The 19,010-nt window shown below is 38.4% G+C and overlaps 1 protein-coding gene across 1 annotated transcript in view; it reads left to right on the forward strand.

The window, feature by feature from the left end:
• The window catches only part of LOC126236938 (esterase FE4-like), an 87,087-nt gene extending 68,785 nt beyond the window's left edge, over positions 1-18,302 (forward strand). The window contains exons 10-11 of the mRNA XM_049946628.1: positions 4,628-4,751; positions 17,641-18,302. Coding sequence (XP_049802585.1) covers positions 4,628-4,751; positions 17,641-17,797 — 281 coding nt within the window. The 3' untranslated portion in view covers positions 17,798-18,302. The remainder of the gene's footprint in view (positions 1-4,627; positions 4,752-17,640) is intronic.
• The last annotated feature ends 708 nt before the right edge of the window (positions 18,303-19,010 follow it).

Below are 19,010 nucleotides of genomic sequence, written 5' to 3' on the forward strand. Positions count from 1 at the left end.
CATCACTTCCAGTCCACACTGCGACACATTCCAGTCCACACTGCGACACATCAATGTAATTACCACGTCACGTTGACCCAGGCTACAGTCCTGGCACTCGACAGCCAGATAAGAAGAACTGAACATCAGACCACCTGGAATGAAGCATGATGATGAGGGTGCCATAACGTTATCCACTATCAATCGTTTTGGGGCAATTACTTGAAATAGCACAGCTACCCACATTTCGACTTATGCTGAAAAATTCTTCACAAATAAAGCATACATATCAACGGTCTAAGGAGAGTCAGCAACGTACATAAACATAATCTACTTAATAGATTCTTTAATACTGAAAAATTCACATATAAAAATCACTTTTATGTAATGAACTAGGAACATTATATAGTAGTAGTGTATTTTCTGGTATCGAAAGATTCACCAAAAGTTTTTCTTTTGTAACGATAAATAAATTGTGGTGTCACCGCCAGACACCACACTTGCTAGGTGGTAGCCTTTAAATCGGCCGCGGTCCGGTAGTATACGTCGGACCCGCGTGTCGCCACTGTCAGTGATTGCAGACCGAGCGCCGCCACACGGCAGGTCTAGAGAGACGTCCTAGCACTCGCCCCAGTTGTACAGCAGACTTTGCCAGAGATGGATCACTGACAAATACGCTCTCATTTGCCGAGACGATAGTTAGCATAGCCTTCAGCTACGTCATTTGCTACGACCTAGCAAGGCGCCATTACCAGTTTATATTGAGATTGTAATTAATGTATCATCAAGAGCGATGTTCTCCAATTACGGATTAAAGTTAAGTATTCAAGCAACTACGTTCTTTTCTTACTAGACTCAACTACTTTACCTTGTTCCAGACCTCACGTCAGTCTGCGTGAGCTTAAACGCGTGCATTTCGGCCTCTAGCAACACGGTGTTGGCTCTTATGCCAACACATCATAAATGACAACTTGTTGAAAACTGTACATTTGCGTAATTCACTAATACGTACAGCAAGTTGATCGAGTAATGATCCATGTAGAGTCAAGGACTCTTCAGTCAAATACCAAGTGTGCTGGTATCGGCACCTTGGGAATCCCAGTCTGGAAAATTTTCAAATGAATTTCCAGTTCCACGGTTTGTCCTACGGCCAAACCAAACCTCGAAAAACCTTGGCCAGAATCGATGCTTTTGAAGCTGTTTTTAATTTAATTCCAGGTGAAAATTTCCCAGACAAAACATGAAAGAGTAACGAATGTGAAAGTATATTTCTAAAACAGTACACTTGTACACAGTAGAGTCAATACGCGTATAGTTTATCTGTGTCTCTATAGATCGCAATTCACTCATTTGATAATGAGTACCAGATCAATGAATCAACTACTTCACGCAACGTGGACGTTGTGGTCAAACAGGTAGGGCACTAGAATTGAGTTTGTAGGTTCCGAGTTCAGTTCAATATGGAGGCTGAGATTTTCTTTCGTTCCAATCCTTCCAGCGTGTTCCCAGGTCCACTCAGCCTTGTATCAGATGAGCACCTGCGGTAGAAGGCCACCAGTGCGCTAGGCTCACCACCTGCTGCCGCCTAGTGCTCCGGTTAAGAAAACCCAGTCACGGGCTAGTGTCAGAAAATTTTGTTACTGCATGGAACAGTTCTTGAAAGTATGGTGTTAAAGGATCATTTGGCTGAGTTGAGGACACCACGAACTACTGTTTAAAGTTTATTGGGAGATTGTTGGATAACTACAATTCATTTATGAAATATGTACGAAAGGAAATTTACATTTATCATCCCGTCGACGACGAAATCATTGAAGATGGAAACACGCTCGGATTCGACAAGTAACACTAAGGAAACCGATCGATTCCTCCTGTTAGTTTTTTTCTTTACACTACTTACGGAAACCCCAGTAAACATTAATCTGGATAGTTGGACGGAGATTTGAAGCCCACTCCTCTCGGGAGTGGGTACACTTTTCCTTTCACCGGTGGACCACATTGTTAGCCCTCCTACTAATGCGTTTGCTAATTCTTCTGCCAATTGAGGGGCAAAGAGAATAGAGACCAGGTGCTTGAAAAGCACACAAACCAAAGTACTCTTCCTCTGGAGATAAGTAGGTCATTACAATACTTTATGAAACTTCATGATTGGCACTGTATTTACACAAGTCCGAATTTAGTCTGAGTGCAGTAACGGTGAAATAATCGAATTTTCATATTCACTCAGACGTTGAACAAAATAATGTAGTTAAGATCAAAGCCCGATATCAAGTTCCTGATCGTCTCTTATGCAAAGGCCAAGTCCTGGTGATAGAGAAGGCAGATGGAGAAGTATTGTGATTTATTTGCAAATTGTCTCATGAAGGCAAGATTGATTTGCCGAAAGCGGTCATAAAGAAAACAAAAACAGAAAAATTTGAATTATCAATCTTCGCTGTTGAAGCTTTCATTCTGCATTTCACATTACTATACATCTGAGGTTCCCAAACTTTTCCTATAATGAAACGTTCTGAGAATCCTGGAATTCTGATGGAACGCCTTGTTTATTTTGAAGGTTAATAAGATTATTTAAAAAAACGAGAAAAACTTATTTTATTCAGTGATTAATTCAATTTTAAGCCGTAACTAATGACACAGAAATCATAAAATAATTTTTCGAAAACAATTAGTGTTCTGAAATTGTCGGAAAAAGCTCTTAATCACTTCTCGCGGGTATCTAGTGTTCGTCGGATCACAATTTGAAGAAACCTGGTCTCGACCACCCCACACCTGAACGATGTCAGGCATATATTAGAAAAGCATGTATGCTCACTGGACAGCTGACGACATCTTATTTGCCAAGACTAAAAACTGCGGCAAGTAAAATGTACCTTTCTGCTTCAGTTACCTCTTCTGCTGCGGACAAGAAGATCTCTAGCATTTCTTTTACAATCGGGAATATCATTTCTCAAGGTACCATGCTAAACTTTAATACATATCCTTCAGCATACTACCTAATCTTTCGCTATTTACTTTTTTCAGTTCTTTGCGAAATTCTTTCGGAGCGAACTAATTTCTTTTGAACTGGGCAGGAACTACAATATATTGCGCAATACCACCCATACAGAGTACAACATATTGCGGAATATACTGAGCGAGTATCAGTATTTTAAAAGAATTTGCGGTCTCCTTCAATATACGATGCAAACCGTCAATACCGCTGCCAGATAGTTAATATTACTGCGTAATACTCAGTACTGCACAATAAACATTGAGCGTGTGAGTGGTCCTTGATGGACCTCGCCGCAACTCTAGGCTCGTGGCTGCCGAAGGTTACGTATTAGCTGTGTAAATAACACCTTCTCCATATCACTGAAGTGTTGCAATATTACGACTATGGCATTCCTATCAGTGCATATAACTACCATAATTATCATTGGTTGTATCTTGTGACAAGTGCGTGGCGTTTATAGACGTCTGTTTCTTACAAACTCAAAAATTTTGACACCACGCTGGCGAAGAAGTTCACGTGCCCAGTCGGAGGTGTTTGCGATTTTTCTCGGTGGTATCGCTTGCAACAGCAATCTTGCCACCAGTCAGAACGCAGGAGACAGAGAAGAACGGTCACTTCAGACAATCCACGCGAGTTTCAGTGCTCCAACATCGTCACAAGACTGGAAGAAGCTCTAAGGTGTTTTACGGCTACGTGTGCCAGATGGTCGCCATTTGGGTCTGTGTTGCGTTATGTGGTCCAGCATCCAACAGTCACCGTTTGTGACCGTCTTCTAACATTCATTCCACATGCTATTATATGTTGTACCTATACGCCCTGAATGGTCCAAAATACCACAAGTGACAAACTCATATCCTGGAGTCAGATAATTATGCCCTGCGATATCTCACGCTGATACTGAAGCTTTTGCCGACCTCTGTGGCCGAGTGGTTCTAGGCGCTTCAGTTTGATCACAGATGTTAATTCCTATAGTGCTTAGAGCCATTTGAATTGAAGTTTTTACCGTTGAGAAAACTAAAAGAGTCTTTCTTTCCCACGTTGCCGAGTTTAATGGCCCTTACTTGGCGACTTTGACATAAGAAACCTTTAAATCATGCCAGAAATGGTGCAGCTGTATCTATGAACATTTTATCTCTTTGCAGTCTTAGGAACTAAGTCCTAAAATCATATTCTACATAATTTGGTATCTTCTAATAATTATGGTTAATTTTTCTTTATTTTACAACTTTCAAAAACGTTAGATTATCGACAGAAGACAGCTATCGTTCAGAATGCTAAGGCGAAAACGAGTTCGCACATTCTTCCTTTGTACTCCATTTCTAACTGTATTATTACTGTCCTCAGTGTTATCCAGTTGTGCGCTTCTTTTTTGCTTCATAGCAAAATCGTTCAAAATTGCAGGTATCTCTGCAGAACCTGTTCATGCTTCGGTGTAATGACAGAAAAATGTTCAAAATTTGATGTGTATTGGAAAAAAAGTTCCATTACACTTTAAGTTTTAATAAATTAGAGCTCGGCTTATTAAAACATCTTCTACAGCTGAAACGACATTTTTCTCCTACTGTAACCTTTCTAAAACAAATAAGTAATTAGAGTTTTAGTCCAACGAGGCCTATAACAGGCTGATTACATATGTTCTCTTTCTGTTATGTTCAGGGGCGGCACACGCCGACGATGTACATTACATGTTCACGTCGCCCACTAATCTCGATCCTAATTCGGATGGAGGCATTATCAGAGCGCAGATGATAGAAATGTGGGCCAATTTCGCCAAATATGAGTAAGTAGTTTTCTTATCAATTTGCTATTTATAACTGACTACGAAGTTTACTTGTAAAATCGCAAACTGAGGTGGTATGGCGCTATGTCACATAAATTAAAGTGATCGCTAATCCAACAACTTTTATAAGAAAGGCATAAATTTTCTCTGAGACGGTGAAATTTTCAGTGAGCTACCTTTCACACTGGCAGTGTATTCAGTAATTAAGGACGCAAAATCTATATTAGCAATATAAGTAGAAACCCGTCTTGTCTGTCTGTTTCAGCGCATTAATCCCAAAATAACAACACGAATCTTTAGGGGTTTTTACAGTTAACTTGAGCGTAGGTTGGGACAACGTATAGGTTTTAATTTACCAAAATCTGATCAAGGAAAAAATATATCGTAATCTAAAATTATGTCTAAAGCTGTAGTATCTGTCTGTTTGTCTGTTTGAGCACACTTATCTCCAAACCAAAGAAATGAAATTTAATGGGGTTTTCACATATAGCTTCAGAATAGCTTGGGGCAACGTACAGCTTTTATTTTTATCAAAATCGGATCATTAAAAAAAAGACACCGAAATTTAAAGATTTATCCAAAAACGTCTACGCAGCTTACAAGGGAACTGTCCAGTTCCACATGTTGCAACCTACCCTGGTATTTATTATACAGGACAAATACACTGAAAGAATACCATCGTCAAAGTTTTAGCTGCTAAGCTACTTTGAAAGTAATTTGTAAAAAAAAAAAAAAGTCATGTTTGCCTATTCCGTAGCTCGCCAGGTAACTGGAGTACGCCCCTGGCCCTGGCATAGGTGTAGCAGACAGTGCATGCGCAACATGGCGGGCACACATTCTTGGTTGGTGGCACATCGGTAAATACATAACACGTCACATCACGATAGTAATTTGTAAAGCGAATTTCAGTTTCCGTAGAATTTTCTCTTATACAGCTTTTACAGTTACTATTCACTCGAATTTGCAATTCAGTAATTAGCAGTTGTCTTTGCAGTATTGCTGCGTGTTAACAATGGAGATGAAATTGGATTAATCTTTTTATGTGGTTTCTTCGTATATGCTTGCTAATAACATCTTGCTTCGTGCAGGTTTCAGAGATTCACATTAATGTGGAATCCAATTAACGTTTTCATCTAAGCAAAGAAGCAATATGAAGAACGTGGTACGAAAACGAAATCATCTACTTCTTCTGTTATTTATTAGTTAATTTGATGGACATTCATTCGAACGATGTCGACATTTCGTTACAAATTTTGGAAAAATTGGAGCTGATAAGAAATAACTTGGACTATTCTGTGAACTGTGATTCGAACAATGATTGTCATGCTAATTCAAGTCCAGAACCAAAACAGAATACGTTCCAGGTCCTAAGAAAACATATATTGTAACAGCTTTCAGTGAGAAAGAAAAGGCTGTAAGTTTTATAGCTGAACGCAGAAGGAAGAAAACGCTTATATACAATCAGTACGCAAAACCAGCTTGGTTTGGTAAAATTTGAACGTGAGTTGTATAAATGGAAGAAATACTTACGTGAAGAATGAAATAAGCACCAAATTAAAGCTAGCAATAGTGTGAAAGAGAAACTATTCGAAAGGTATTTTATTAGAATTGAGTGCACGTTTGTGAAAGACCACATAAGTATTACCCCCGTTAACGCTACAAACTAACTGTACAATTACACAATAGACCAAAATAATTGCATGAAATTCAATCAATGGCACTGCCATCCATAAGAATCATATACACATATAAGTGATTTCTGGTACTAGCCTCTGGAAGGAGTTGATACTATTTTTAAAGAATTCAATTTACTCTGAAAAAAAGGAGGCACATTGAGCACGTTAATTGTTTGACACCTGTTTATAAAGATAGGGAAAAGGAATGAAGTGACCAAACAATTTTCCTGCTGCTCACTCACGAAAAAGTATGCCCTGCTGAATCAGCAATGTTTATTTATTATAAGATTGAAATTGGAATGGAAGTCTAAGGGTCAGCTGAATCATGACCATAGCTGAGTAAAATTTGAGATACCCTAAACTACCGGAGCTCAGCTACAGTTTACTGTACTGAACATGTGTGCTGCGTCGTTGTGGCTGCGTTGGCTGGTGCGATGGCACGGCCCATGTGCTGCATGACGGGTCTGTTTGAGCAGACGTGTCTATTGGCGAAAATGCGACTAATCCTTACCTGCACTGAAATGAATACCTGTTCAAATTTACGTTAATGAGGACGATGGTATGCATCCATACCAGTGCAAAACCAGTGCAATGTTAAACATTTTAATAATCAAGCCAAAATTCCAAGAAATATTCTATAGGCGTGAATAAAGTGATCCTGAGCGATGCTCAAATCGAACACACTGTAAGTAGGCTGTTTAGGTTTTTATATTGCTAACGCCACCGCTACGTAGCGCTCTGTATGAAAATCACTGGCTGTGCTGTGTGCAGTCTGTGGCTGGGTGGGATTGTTGGAATTTGCTATTTTAGTGTTGGGCAGTTGGCTGTTAACAGCGCGTAGCGTTGCGCAGTTGGAGGTGAGCCGCCAGCAGTGGTGGCTGTGGGGAGAGAGATGGCGGAGTTTTGAGAGTGGATGATCTGGACGTATGTCCATCAGAGACAGTAAATTTGTAAGACTGGATGTCATGAACTGCTATATATATTATGACTTTTGAACACTATTAAGGTAAATACATTGTTTGTTCTCTACCAAAATCTTTCATTTGCTGACTATGCCTATCAGTAGTTAGTGCCTTCGGTAGTTAGAACCTTTTATTTAGCTGGCAGTAGTGGCGCTCGCTGTATTGCAGTAGTTCGAGTAATGAAGATTTTTGTGAGGTAAGTAATTTGTGAAAGGTATAGGTTAATGTTAGTCAGGGCCATTCTTTTGTAGGGATTACTGAAAGTCAGATTGCGTTGCGCTAAAAAATATTGTTTGTCAGTTTAGTGTTGATCAGAATAGGTAAAGAGCGAAATGTCTGAGTACGCTCAGTTCTGCTCAGCTGTTTGAAAATCAAATAATGTAAGAGGTTTATCAGCACAGTAATTCATTAATTTTTCTAAGGGGACTTCGCAACACACATAGAATGCAGCTCTCCTACTTCGATCGAAAAATGCTAGGTACTCAACACCTTCAGAAAACTGAACCATGTCTAATGAAAAATTTTAATCTCACAAAGCAAGAGGCTAAACATAAAGCTATCAACTTAGCTGAACACTACGGCAAGAGGTCATTCTACAAATGCATAGTACCAAATAAAAGATCCATGACCACACGCCAATGCAGAGGCTTTCCTGCAATCACATAGGATCAATCAGACAACTGTTTGATCTGGTGAATTTGAAAACCATGTGACATGCCCATCTGGAGTCAAAGTATAGAGGGTGAAGAAGTGATTTCTCGCGTATGTCTCCTAGTGGCACTTATGAAACCTCGTACCCTCACTATAATCCTATCTTTTCCACTTGTCTTTACCAATCACAGGCCTTAGCATAGCAACAGTTTGTTTACAACAAAAAGAAAAAGAGCTTTATCCAGTTAAACGCTTATTTTCAGTCTTACAGTACTGGTAGTGCCCAACGCAGCGCCTCTCTCATTTCACAACATTTTCACCAGTAGGAACAACGCTGTCTGAATGCTACAATATTTCCACACTACCATTTGGGGTTAAGAAAGAAAAACTATTTACAATTGATTGGTGGCTCGTATTTTTGCGTCCCATGTCCGTATTTTGGAGATTCCAATCTGCCGACAGAGTTATCTTCCCTGCGGGAAGAGAGGGGAACCATTTTCTAACACAACGGAGGCAGCCAAACGGAAAATAGAGGCACGTTTTTGTATTTTTCGAGCTCTGAAGACAATTGTTAGTTAGGCAGCACCCTGTGGGCGGTTGGCAGCGCCATGTCGTAAACCTATCACTCTGGAGTCATCAGAACAGTGACCCCAGCTCGCTCTGTCCCTTGTAAAGACTGTTTGTCTCGTTCATTTACTTCCCCCCGGCTCTGACGAACTTCTACTCTTATAAGCTAACCTCAGGTACACCGTAATGACAGGCTACAATTGTAATATATATTTGACGTACATTCAGAATACCCCAAAAAATTATATGATGAACATCACAACTTAATAATATTGTGCCTGGGACAAAGAGAAAGGTTAGTAAGAACATTGAATGAGAAATATATTTGTGTATTTCTTTGCAAGCCATATTCCCAACCATCATATTTAAATTCATAACATCAATGAAATCCAAAAAATTCTCTTATCATAGTTCTCAATGTACAATGCGTATATGATAATTAACAGTTTTGTCGATTTATCAAATAAAACTTTAGATGTTTCCTTTCAAAATAGCGAATAGTAAAGTTTCTAAATCTTCCAAAAATTTTAAAGACCTATTTGTATTGCCAAATTATTTTTGTATAAATTTTAAGGACATAAATGAATAAAAGAAATGGAAAAATATTTCTTATTTGAATGAGTTTTTCCATTTTCTTATTCACATTTTCAAGAAAAGAATGGTGGAGATAACAAGGAGATTAGAAAATTTTAAATCTAACAATAATTTTTATGTTTTGCTTGAAATTTTACGATTTTCCCTTGAAATCTTTGAAACATGTTTGGAAAATATTTGGACAAACGAAATATACATTAGAAATTTCTGAAAAATAGTAAGAATGCCTGAAAAATGATGAAAATGCTTCAAAATTTTCGAAAAAAATTTAAAATGTTTGAAAAACTACTATTGCTTTACGTTCATATCGATTTGTCTTTTGCTGTTGTTGAAGTCTAACTTTTGACAGAATCATTTCTAATAAATTTCATGTGAAAGTTTTCGATTTTTGTGGTTTTCGTTGATTTTTAAAAAGAATTCCAAAATTGTGCTACAAACTGTAATACATACTGTAAGGGGTCCGTAGGCCCTTACTATAAGTTTGCACTCGGCACAGGTCGACAGGGCAAACAATCGATAGTGTCGGGTTGCGAGAACGAGTGTAGAGTTGAAGTCAGTTCCAGTTTGCGAGCCGAGCCGTGCGGAGGCCGGTTGCTGTAATGCAAGGCTTACCGACGAAGGGAGTGGCCATCGCCGCGGTTTAACCCCTTTGTGTTAGAATAATACGGGAAAGTGAAAAAGTACAATTACGAGAGTGCTCAGTGATATTTTTGTGACGATATTTATTTGGTTTCGCGTCTACCGCGCCGGCATCATTTGGATTGCAGTGTTGGATTGCGATGTTGGATTACAGTGATTGCGTGTGACGATTATGAATGACGAAGAAGCCTGTGCTGAGATTAGCCGCAATTAAATATGTATGACGAAGGCAGTGGCTGTCTCCTTTTTCTTGTGTTTTTGAGACGAATATAGGTCTTGATTAGTGAAGCTGTGTTGGCGTTCTTCTTGTCACCAGACATTTCATTTTTACAGCATTTGAGAAGGACAAAATGGAATGTAACAACTCCGCAGCAGTCCATTCCGATTGCCAGCCGCATTAGGTACACGGTCACATTAATCAATATTTATTTGGGCTGCTATTCAGATCCCGATCGAGCGGAATACATAAAAACGGAGTGTTACAATACATACTCCCACCGCCATGGTGGAGCGCTGCCTTCTACAACGATATGTATGACCGCGGTGTCCTTGTTTAAAATTACACATCTGATGGTCCGACAGACTCCTTGCCTAGAGACAGCTGCATACAGTCTGCAGTATCATAGACCTGAGAAGCTGTGCAGTGTTCTGCTCTATCGTATTCAGAATATCTAAGAACATTAATTTCTAGGAAGTGTTCGTCAGCTGTGATTGAGACAAACGGTACCTTCAATTATTTCTTTCTCATAACAGCTGTTCAATCTTTTATTGACTTCACTGCAGTGTACATCAATTTGGAGGGCAATTTCCCGTGACGCCGCCATTTCATGTGCACTGGACTACCTTGAAGTAAGTCCTCGAGGAATTTTAGCAGACTGAATACATTATACTGTCAACAATTGCATACACTGTGTACTCTAATGAACTCTACAGAGAATCTCATTTACATAAATTACTGTGTGTAACTATATTCCGTTGCCTAGAGAGTGTTAAAAAAAAGGTTTCTACTGAAAGAAACGATTACTTTGTTTCAGTCATTTATTTGGTGCTTATTTGACATGTATTGAGAAAATACACTTTGCAGCAAAATGTCTCTGCATATCACTCTGAAATGTGAAATGTCCCTGCATAATGACAGACTCTGTGTCCAGTCGCATCTTAGTGCAATATTATGGACCTTTTTTTTCCTCAAGGGCAATGAAGACACCAAGTGACCGTCGACTGAATACGATTGTTGATGTTTTCACCATATCACAACAGACACTTCCCATACCCAACTATGAAGTTTGATGGAGCTGATGAGACGTCCTGGGAAGGCTTTTTCCTGCTTTTAACGAGCACTAATGATGGTATATGACTATAAGATATATCACTCCACTAATAGAGATGCATTAATTTGGAGCTGTGAAACTGTACATCACAGAACATGGACCAGATCACTGAAGTTATACTTAAAGCTGCTGTATTGGGCTCTTCAAACACTCATCTCCAATATCGGAAAACATGAGTGTGGGATGAACTGAACATCAAAAACATGTCGCAGTATTCGGCTCAAAATCTGGCCACATCTATTTATTATCCTTCAGGAGGCATTGAAACTTTTTTCCAACAAAAAAATTTACGGGGAATATGTGTTGAAATATACCATATGGTTGTGGGAATGTGGGCCCAAAAAGAGTGCAGCAACTTTCGTGTGGAATTCAAGTTAGGTTAAATACAATTGCTGATATTGCTTGAGGAAAATATAATAAGTTTCATGGTGCATCAGAAAGAAGACGAGAAAACCATTTGGCGTTCTCGTGATGCATGAATTTCGCACGTTGAGGAATTTGAAATTGAGTGGATCACATTTAATTCAGTGTTCAAGCACGACGATGTTGTAACTTAAGTTTGGTGGATACCGCTATGCCATGCAAGGAACAGAACTGATCATTCTGTACCTGTAGCAAAAACTTTACTTCCCATATTACTGGATTTCAAACTTGACTCCATGGCTACTGCTAATTTTACTGTTGAACTTGCTACACAAAGTCACGCAGGGTCTTGCGGTATTATATAAATACTGAGCATGTCTGACAACAGCTTTCTGGTTGATAACAACAACCTTCTTGTGGTTGAAACGTTTTTCCAAACATGTCCAGAGGTACCACATCAATGGAGTATTGGAGTAAATAGCACAATATATGTGTGATATCTGTCTCTGATCAGTGGTACGGAGTGGTCGTGCGGTTCTAGGCGCTACAGTCTGGAGCCGAGCAACCGCTCCGATCGCAGGTTCGAATCCTGCCTTGGGCATGGATGTGTGTGATGTCCTTAGGTTAGTTAGGTTTAATTAGTTCTAAGTTCTAGGCGACTGATGACCTCAGAAGTTAAGTCGCATAGTGCTCGGAGCCATTTGAACCATTTGAACCATCAGTGGTACGATACATGTCACATGACACAATATCCTGTATTAAGTTCTTTTGCCTAATATTCTGATTATGGGCTATTCACGACATGAGGGAATAAATATATTTTAACAATAACTGGACCTATTCGCAACCAAACATCGGTGATTAAGGTGTGAAAGATAATTTCATCGTAAATCCTGGTTAGTCAGATAAGCAGTTCTATTCTGATCTCTAATAAGAATCACTCTGCAGGTCATCCGCTTGTAAATCAGCGAACGTTAACTGGGAAAACTTGAATCGGTCATTTTAGAAACAATGTAACTCCAAATTTTATACAAAATGAAATCTACATGCAGGCATTCTTTAAGGGTAGCCACAGCCTTCTCTACAGAAATGACGTATTTTCCGTTAATCTGTGTATGTTTCTTTGTGTGTGGTAAGTTTGTGTTAGTTTTAGAAACAACACGAGTCCTGCAGTTCTGGTGTTTCTAATCTCAGTGTGGCACCACCGTTGAGTCTGTTGGAAGTGCTGTGTGATCTGATCATTCGTGTGATAAAATTTGTTATTGTTGAAGAGTTGGTTGTCTTTTAGACAGAACATAACATTACTTCCTTGGTTATCTTATGTGATTAAGAGGTGCAGGTTGATAGTTGTTTTATTTTAAAGTTCTCTGACAATGGAATGTCCATAAAATAAAACAGGTGTATGAGGAATGAAGCTGAGCACAAGGGTGAGGTAATTAAAAGAGCAATGTTCATGGAATTGAATACATGAACTATGCAGAAAAAACAATCCCAGAAAGAAAAACAGGTGAGTGACGAAACTGTAAGAAAGCATGTTTTGCTAACGTTGACACATTTCATCAGACACTTCATCACTCTCAATGATGAAATGGAGGAGGTTTGTCAGTAGACATTTATAGCTTTCATGGTAGTAAGGGTGACAGTAAACTCCGTCATCTAAGAGAATTGTTGAAAAGTTGATATAAGAAGAATTCACTGGAAAACGAACATCGTTCAAGAGACGAACGATGTCAACATTAACACAGTTCAAGTACTGATTTTGGCATCCAGGGACAGGAGCTACATCGCCATTCATCAACACAGCACATTTACATACATTCATGCTGTGGGGTACCAGGAAGCGATATGTGTGTTTACAACGAACAAGTGCATACAACGGAAAAAATTTTGCACAAATATTGATAATTTGAAATAACTGATTTCAGTCACACATTAACATTGAAAAGTCATAACACTGTAAGATTATTTTTGTTGTGTGATTTAAAAAACCAGTATGATGCCTCAAATTAATGTTAATGTTAAAGGCAATATATTACTGATGTCACATGTTTGTGTAAGTTTGCTACATAAGTCAGCATTTACATATTTTATAGCTTTTGAACTTAAAGTTATCATTAAGTTGATTACAAGAGCATGTTAAGGTGATAAAGTTTCACAAGCATTTGAGTTAATTTTAGGAAAAAAATACAACTATAATCACATTGATCACCATTTTGGCTGGATCTGCTAGGATCTTGAGATTATACTGACTGTTAAGTGATTCACTTAACTAAACTCTGTAAAAAGGACAAAGCTACTTTTGATGTGTATTGACCTTTCTTTCAAAAAATAGTTTCTTATGTTTACTGAAAAATATACATTTATGAAGTTATGCTGTTTCTGAAAGGACTGATTACTTGCTGTTTGGTAAGAAAAGTATCTAGATATAATTTAAGTTACTGCTGTTGGATGTTTCTTGAAGTAGTTCTTATGAATCATGCCAGCAATCAACAGGATACAAAGGTTATCCTTTCTATATGTGAGCCTATCTGAGATGAAAATTTGCATCTAATTACAGTATCTCCATCTGGACAGGATGCTATTCTAAACGTTCTTCTGTCTTTAAATATATAATAATAAATGGAATCTTGGTCGATTAGTTACTGGTTATTCATACACACATTGTTTACAAAGCAGATAGGTCATGTTTACTGAGGTAAACAGATTTTAAAAAGTTAACTGATTAATGCAACCTGTGATATTCTCTCGAGTATGTCTAGAATAACATGTTGTATTGTTGTGTTGATATGTGGTGTGCAAATTTTTTTTCATTTTGGGAAACAAGTTAATAATTAATGTACAGAAATGCTTGTACACTATTCACCTGCACCACAGCACTGGTTAATGCCCACGCTATACACACACAAGGAGATGGGACCTGGATAAACTGAAAGAACCAGAGGTTGTAGAGAGTTTCAGGGAGAGCATAAGGGAACAATTGACAGGAATGGGGGAAAGAAATACAGTAGAAGAAGAATGGTAGCTCTGAGGGATGAAGTAGTGAAGGCAGCAGAGGATCAAGTGGGTAAAAAGACGAGGGCTAATAGAAATCCTTGGGTAACAGAAGAAATATTGAAGTTAATTGATGAAAGGAGAAAATATAAAAATGCAGTAAATGAAGCGGGCAAAAGGGAATACAAACGTCTCAAAAATGAGATCGACAGAAAGTGCAAAATGGCTAAGCAGGGATGGCTAGAGGACAAATGTAAGGATGTAGAGGCTTGTCTCACTGGGGGTAAGATAGATACTGCCTACAGGAAAATTAAAGAGACATTTGGAGAGAAGAAAACCACTTGTATGATTATCAAGAGCTCAGATGGCAACCCAATTCTAAGCGAAGAAGGGAAGGCAGAAAGGTGGAAGGAGTATATAGAGGGTTTATACTAGGGCGATGTACTTGAGGACAATATTATGGAAATGGAAGAGGATGAAGATGAAATGGGAGATAAGATACTGCGTGAAGAGTCTGACAGAGCACTGAAAGACCTGAGTCGAAACAAGGCCCCGGGAGTAGACAACATTCCATTAGAACTACTGATGGCCTTGGGAGAGCCAGTCATGACAAAACTCTACCATCTGGTGAGCAGGATGTATGAGACAGGCGAAATACCCACAGACTTCAAGAAGAATATAATAATTCCAATACCAAAGAAAGCAGGTGTTGACAGATGTGAAAATTACCGAACTATCAGTTTAATAAGTCACAGCTGCAAAATACTAACGCGAATTCTTTACAGACGAATGGAAAAACTGGTAGAAGCGGACCTCGGGGAAGATCAGTTTGGATTCCGTAGAAATGTTGGAACACGTGAGGCAATACTAACCTTACGACTTATCTTAGAAGAAAGATTAAGAAAAGGCAAACCTACGTTTCTAGCATTTGTAGACTTAGAGAAAGCTTTTGACAACGTTAACTGGAATACTCTCTTTCAAATTCTGAAGGTGGCAGGGGTAAAATACAGGGAGCGAAAGGCTATTTACAATTTGTACAGAAACCAGATGGCAGTTATAAGAGTCGAGGGGCATGAAAGGGAAGCAGTGGTTGGGAAAGGAGTGAGACAGGGTTGTAGCCTCTCCCCAATGTTATTCAATCTGTATATTGAGCAAGCAGTAAAGGAAACAAAAGAAAAATTCGGAGTAGGTATTAAAATTCATGGAGAAGAAGTAGAAACTTTGAGGTTCGCCGATGACATTGTAATTCTGTCAGAGACAGCAAAGGACTCGGAAGAGCAGTTGAACGGAATGGACATTGTCTTGAAAGGAGGATATAAGATGAACATCAACAAAAGCAAAACGAGGACAATGGAATGTGGTCAAATTAAATCGGGTGATGCTGAGGGGATTAGATTAGGAAATGAGACACTTAAAGTAGTAAAGGAGTTTTGCTATTTAGGGAGTAAAATAACTGATGATGGTCGAAGTAGAGAGGATATAAAATGTAGACTGGCAATGGCAAGGAAATCGTTTCTGAAGAAGAGAAATTTGTTAACATCGAGTATAGATTTAAGTGTCAGGAAGTTGTTTCTGAAAGTATTTGTATGGAGTGTAGCCATGTATGGAAGTGAAACATGGACGATAACCAGTTTGGACAAGAAGAGAATAGAAGCTTTCGAAATGTGGTGCTACAGAAGAATGCTGAAGATAAGGTGGGTAGATCACGTAACTAATGAGGAGGTATTGAATAGGATTGGGGGGAAGAGAAGTTTGTGGCACAACTTGACTAGAAGAAGGGATCGGTTGGTAGGACATGTTTTGAGGCATCAAGGGATCACAAATTTAGCATTGGAGGGCAGCGTGGAGGGTAAAAATCGTAGAGGGAGACCAAGAGATCAATACACTAAGCAGATTCAGAAGGATGTAGGTTGCAGTAGGTACTGGGAGATGAAGAAGCTTGCACAGGATAGAGTAGCATGGAGAGCTGCATCAAACCAGTCTCAGGACTGAAGACCACAACAACAACAACATACACACACTACACAACAACAACAACAACAATTACTACTACTACTACTACTACTACTACACAACAACGCATTGTAAACTAGCGTACACAGACACACACACACACGCAAACTTTCAACTGGCATCAGGATTCTGATGATACCTCCACTATTCTGTTGAGCTTTTTGTGGCGTCCCTTTCGCTACCTGAGAAAGCTGCATCAACACCTTACCACAATGAACGCTATTTTGAGCTCGAAAAATATAATAAATATCCATCAGCAATTATGGGGAAAGCATTTTACAACGGGATTTATTAAACTTTGACTGTTTACTGCAAAATGGCGTTCCCTATTCTGCGTTATTCAAATAATCCTTGACTTTGTATAAATATTATTTGAGGCTTATACCTTGGATATCAACAGTTTCTTTAAGCAGCTTAGACAATTTATTGTGCTCTGTAGTCTACCACAGAAAACGTTTGTTTCTTCTCAATAAATTCAAGTATAGTTTGCCTCTTGTTCCATGATCCTGAATGCTACTGTTTCTGAAAATATAATTGTTGAAGTTCTTGAAGTGCATAACAGTTTAGTAAATGTATGGACGTAGTGCAATTAAAAATCCCTAACTGTTTAACAAGTATCTCAGTTACTATTTTCAGATATTAACGACGAATATTTCTAAAGTAAACACAATGCAAATAAAACAGAAATGTTATTGATTTACACATCTGTAAATAATAAGACCTTGTTGTGATAGTCCAAAATTTTCTAACTTACTTTCATAGATAACCACCCAAACCTAATAAGCTGCAGATATGGTCAGACTAGTTGCGTTTCTAATTCCATTTGATGCTGGTAAAATACCAACCAGCTTTTGTTAATTATTTATAAGTTGAACAACTCTGAAATAATATTATATGCAAGGTGAATAAATCACACAACAGCAATGAAATGTTGTAAACTAGTGCATGCTATGGTGCAAGTATGAATTGTTGCCATTAATCTGACATGTACATAAATAATTGTCATGTTACAATGTAGAACATAAATTGATTTTAAAAGTAATATAAATGGATCTTAATGATGTGTGAAATAAGAACTTATGACTCATTGTTATAATTTCAGTAATCCCACGCCAGAACAGACTTCCCTGCTGACGGAAACGTGGAAGGAGTACGACGAATCGTCCCCATATTATTTGGAGATAACGAGACCTCTACGACTGGCAACTAACTTGTTTGAGCCAGATATGACCTTCTGGCAAAACCTGCTGCCGTCGTAAATACAGTTCATCAGCATGAGAGCATGGTGATTGGACGTGTGGTGATGGTATTTTATATCCCACTCTACCATGTTCAGTTATTAAACTTGGCACAAACGTAGTATAGCGAACTATGTGTATCCTAATGGTATACTTTTGATTATGAAAAACGTATATCCTGCTTCTCCAATATCAGGTTTGTAATGTATGGAAAACGATGTTTCTCTCTTCTTACATCTTTCCACTATTGGTACATGTAGATGATACAATAGACAGCAGAAATGCTTCCTGCTAATTCTTGTGAAGAGTATTTGTAGTTTTTGTTACTGTTCGTAGTATCTGCCTTACTTTGAGAATATACCCTGGACATGGCGAGTACTAGGAACCTACATGTGACAACATACACAACTTTACAGTGTGAAGTATTTTTATGTTTCCTGTATTTTTCTATAATGTATACAATAACATGTCTAATCATTTTCCATGTAACAACCTACATGCATTAGTGAATAGTAAAACGATTAAAAACGTTTTGACAAAATAAAAAATGTGCATCTCAACACAATTTCCATTCAGTTCTCACATTTTACCATTATTCTATTGGTTCAGAAAATAAATTTTCTTCGTCCAATGAGATAGTAGCAATGATAAGAAGAAAGACAGTACCAGTTTAGTAAAATCGACTTTCTTTTCTCTACTTAGGGTGCCAAATCTCGATCTGTGGATCACTCCTCATGCTTCAGGCCTTTGTGACAAACAAGATCACATTCGTGTCATTACAGCACCGCTGCTGGTAAAGGGACGAGTAATTGATGGACTGGAATAAACTAGTGAAAAGTTGTTTTTTTTTTTTTTTTTTTTTTTTATAAGGAGCCCTTGCCATAAGTTTACTACTGAGATAAGTTTGACAAGTTACATTTCTGATAACGTTGACCGCTGATCTTGCAGCAATCTGTTTACTCTAAGAGAAATACCACGACTTAACAATGTACTGTGAACATACAGCAGTAAATGTTCCCGTTCACCTAACGCATCTCATTGTAACTATCTTGAAACTTTCAGCCATACAATATGAGTTCCAAGAGATACGGACTAGGAACCTCACCAAACCAGAACTTTTCAGCTCCATAATAAGAATGCCGTTTATACTGACATCCACAAACCACTGCCCCAGCAAAGTTCCTGTTAGCTCTATGGTCCGAAGAAGTCTGCCACTAATTGATAGTTTATGCAA

Source organism: Schistocerca nitens, chromosome 2, assembly GCF_023898315.1.
Source record: "Schistocerca nitens isolate TAMUIC-IGC-003100 chromosome 2, iqSchNite1.1, whole genome shotgun sequence".
NCBI classification, from domain to species: domain Eukaryota; kingdom Metazoa; phylum Arthropoda; class Insecta; order Orthoptera; family Acrididae; genus Schistocerca; species Schistocerca nitens.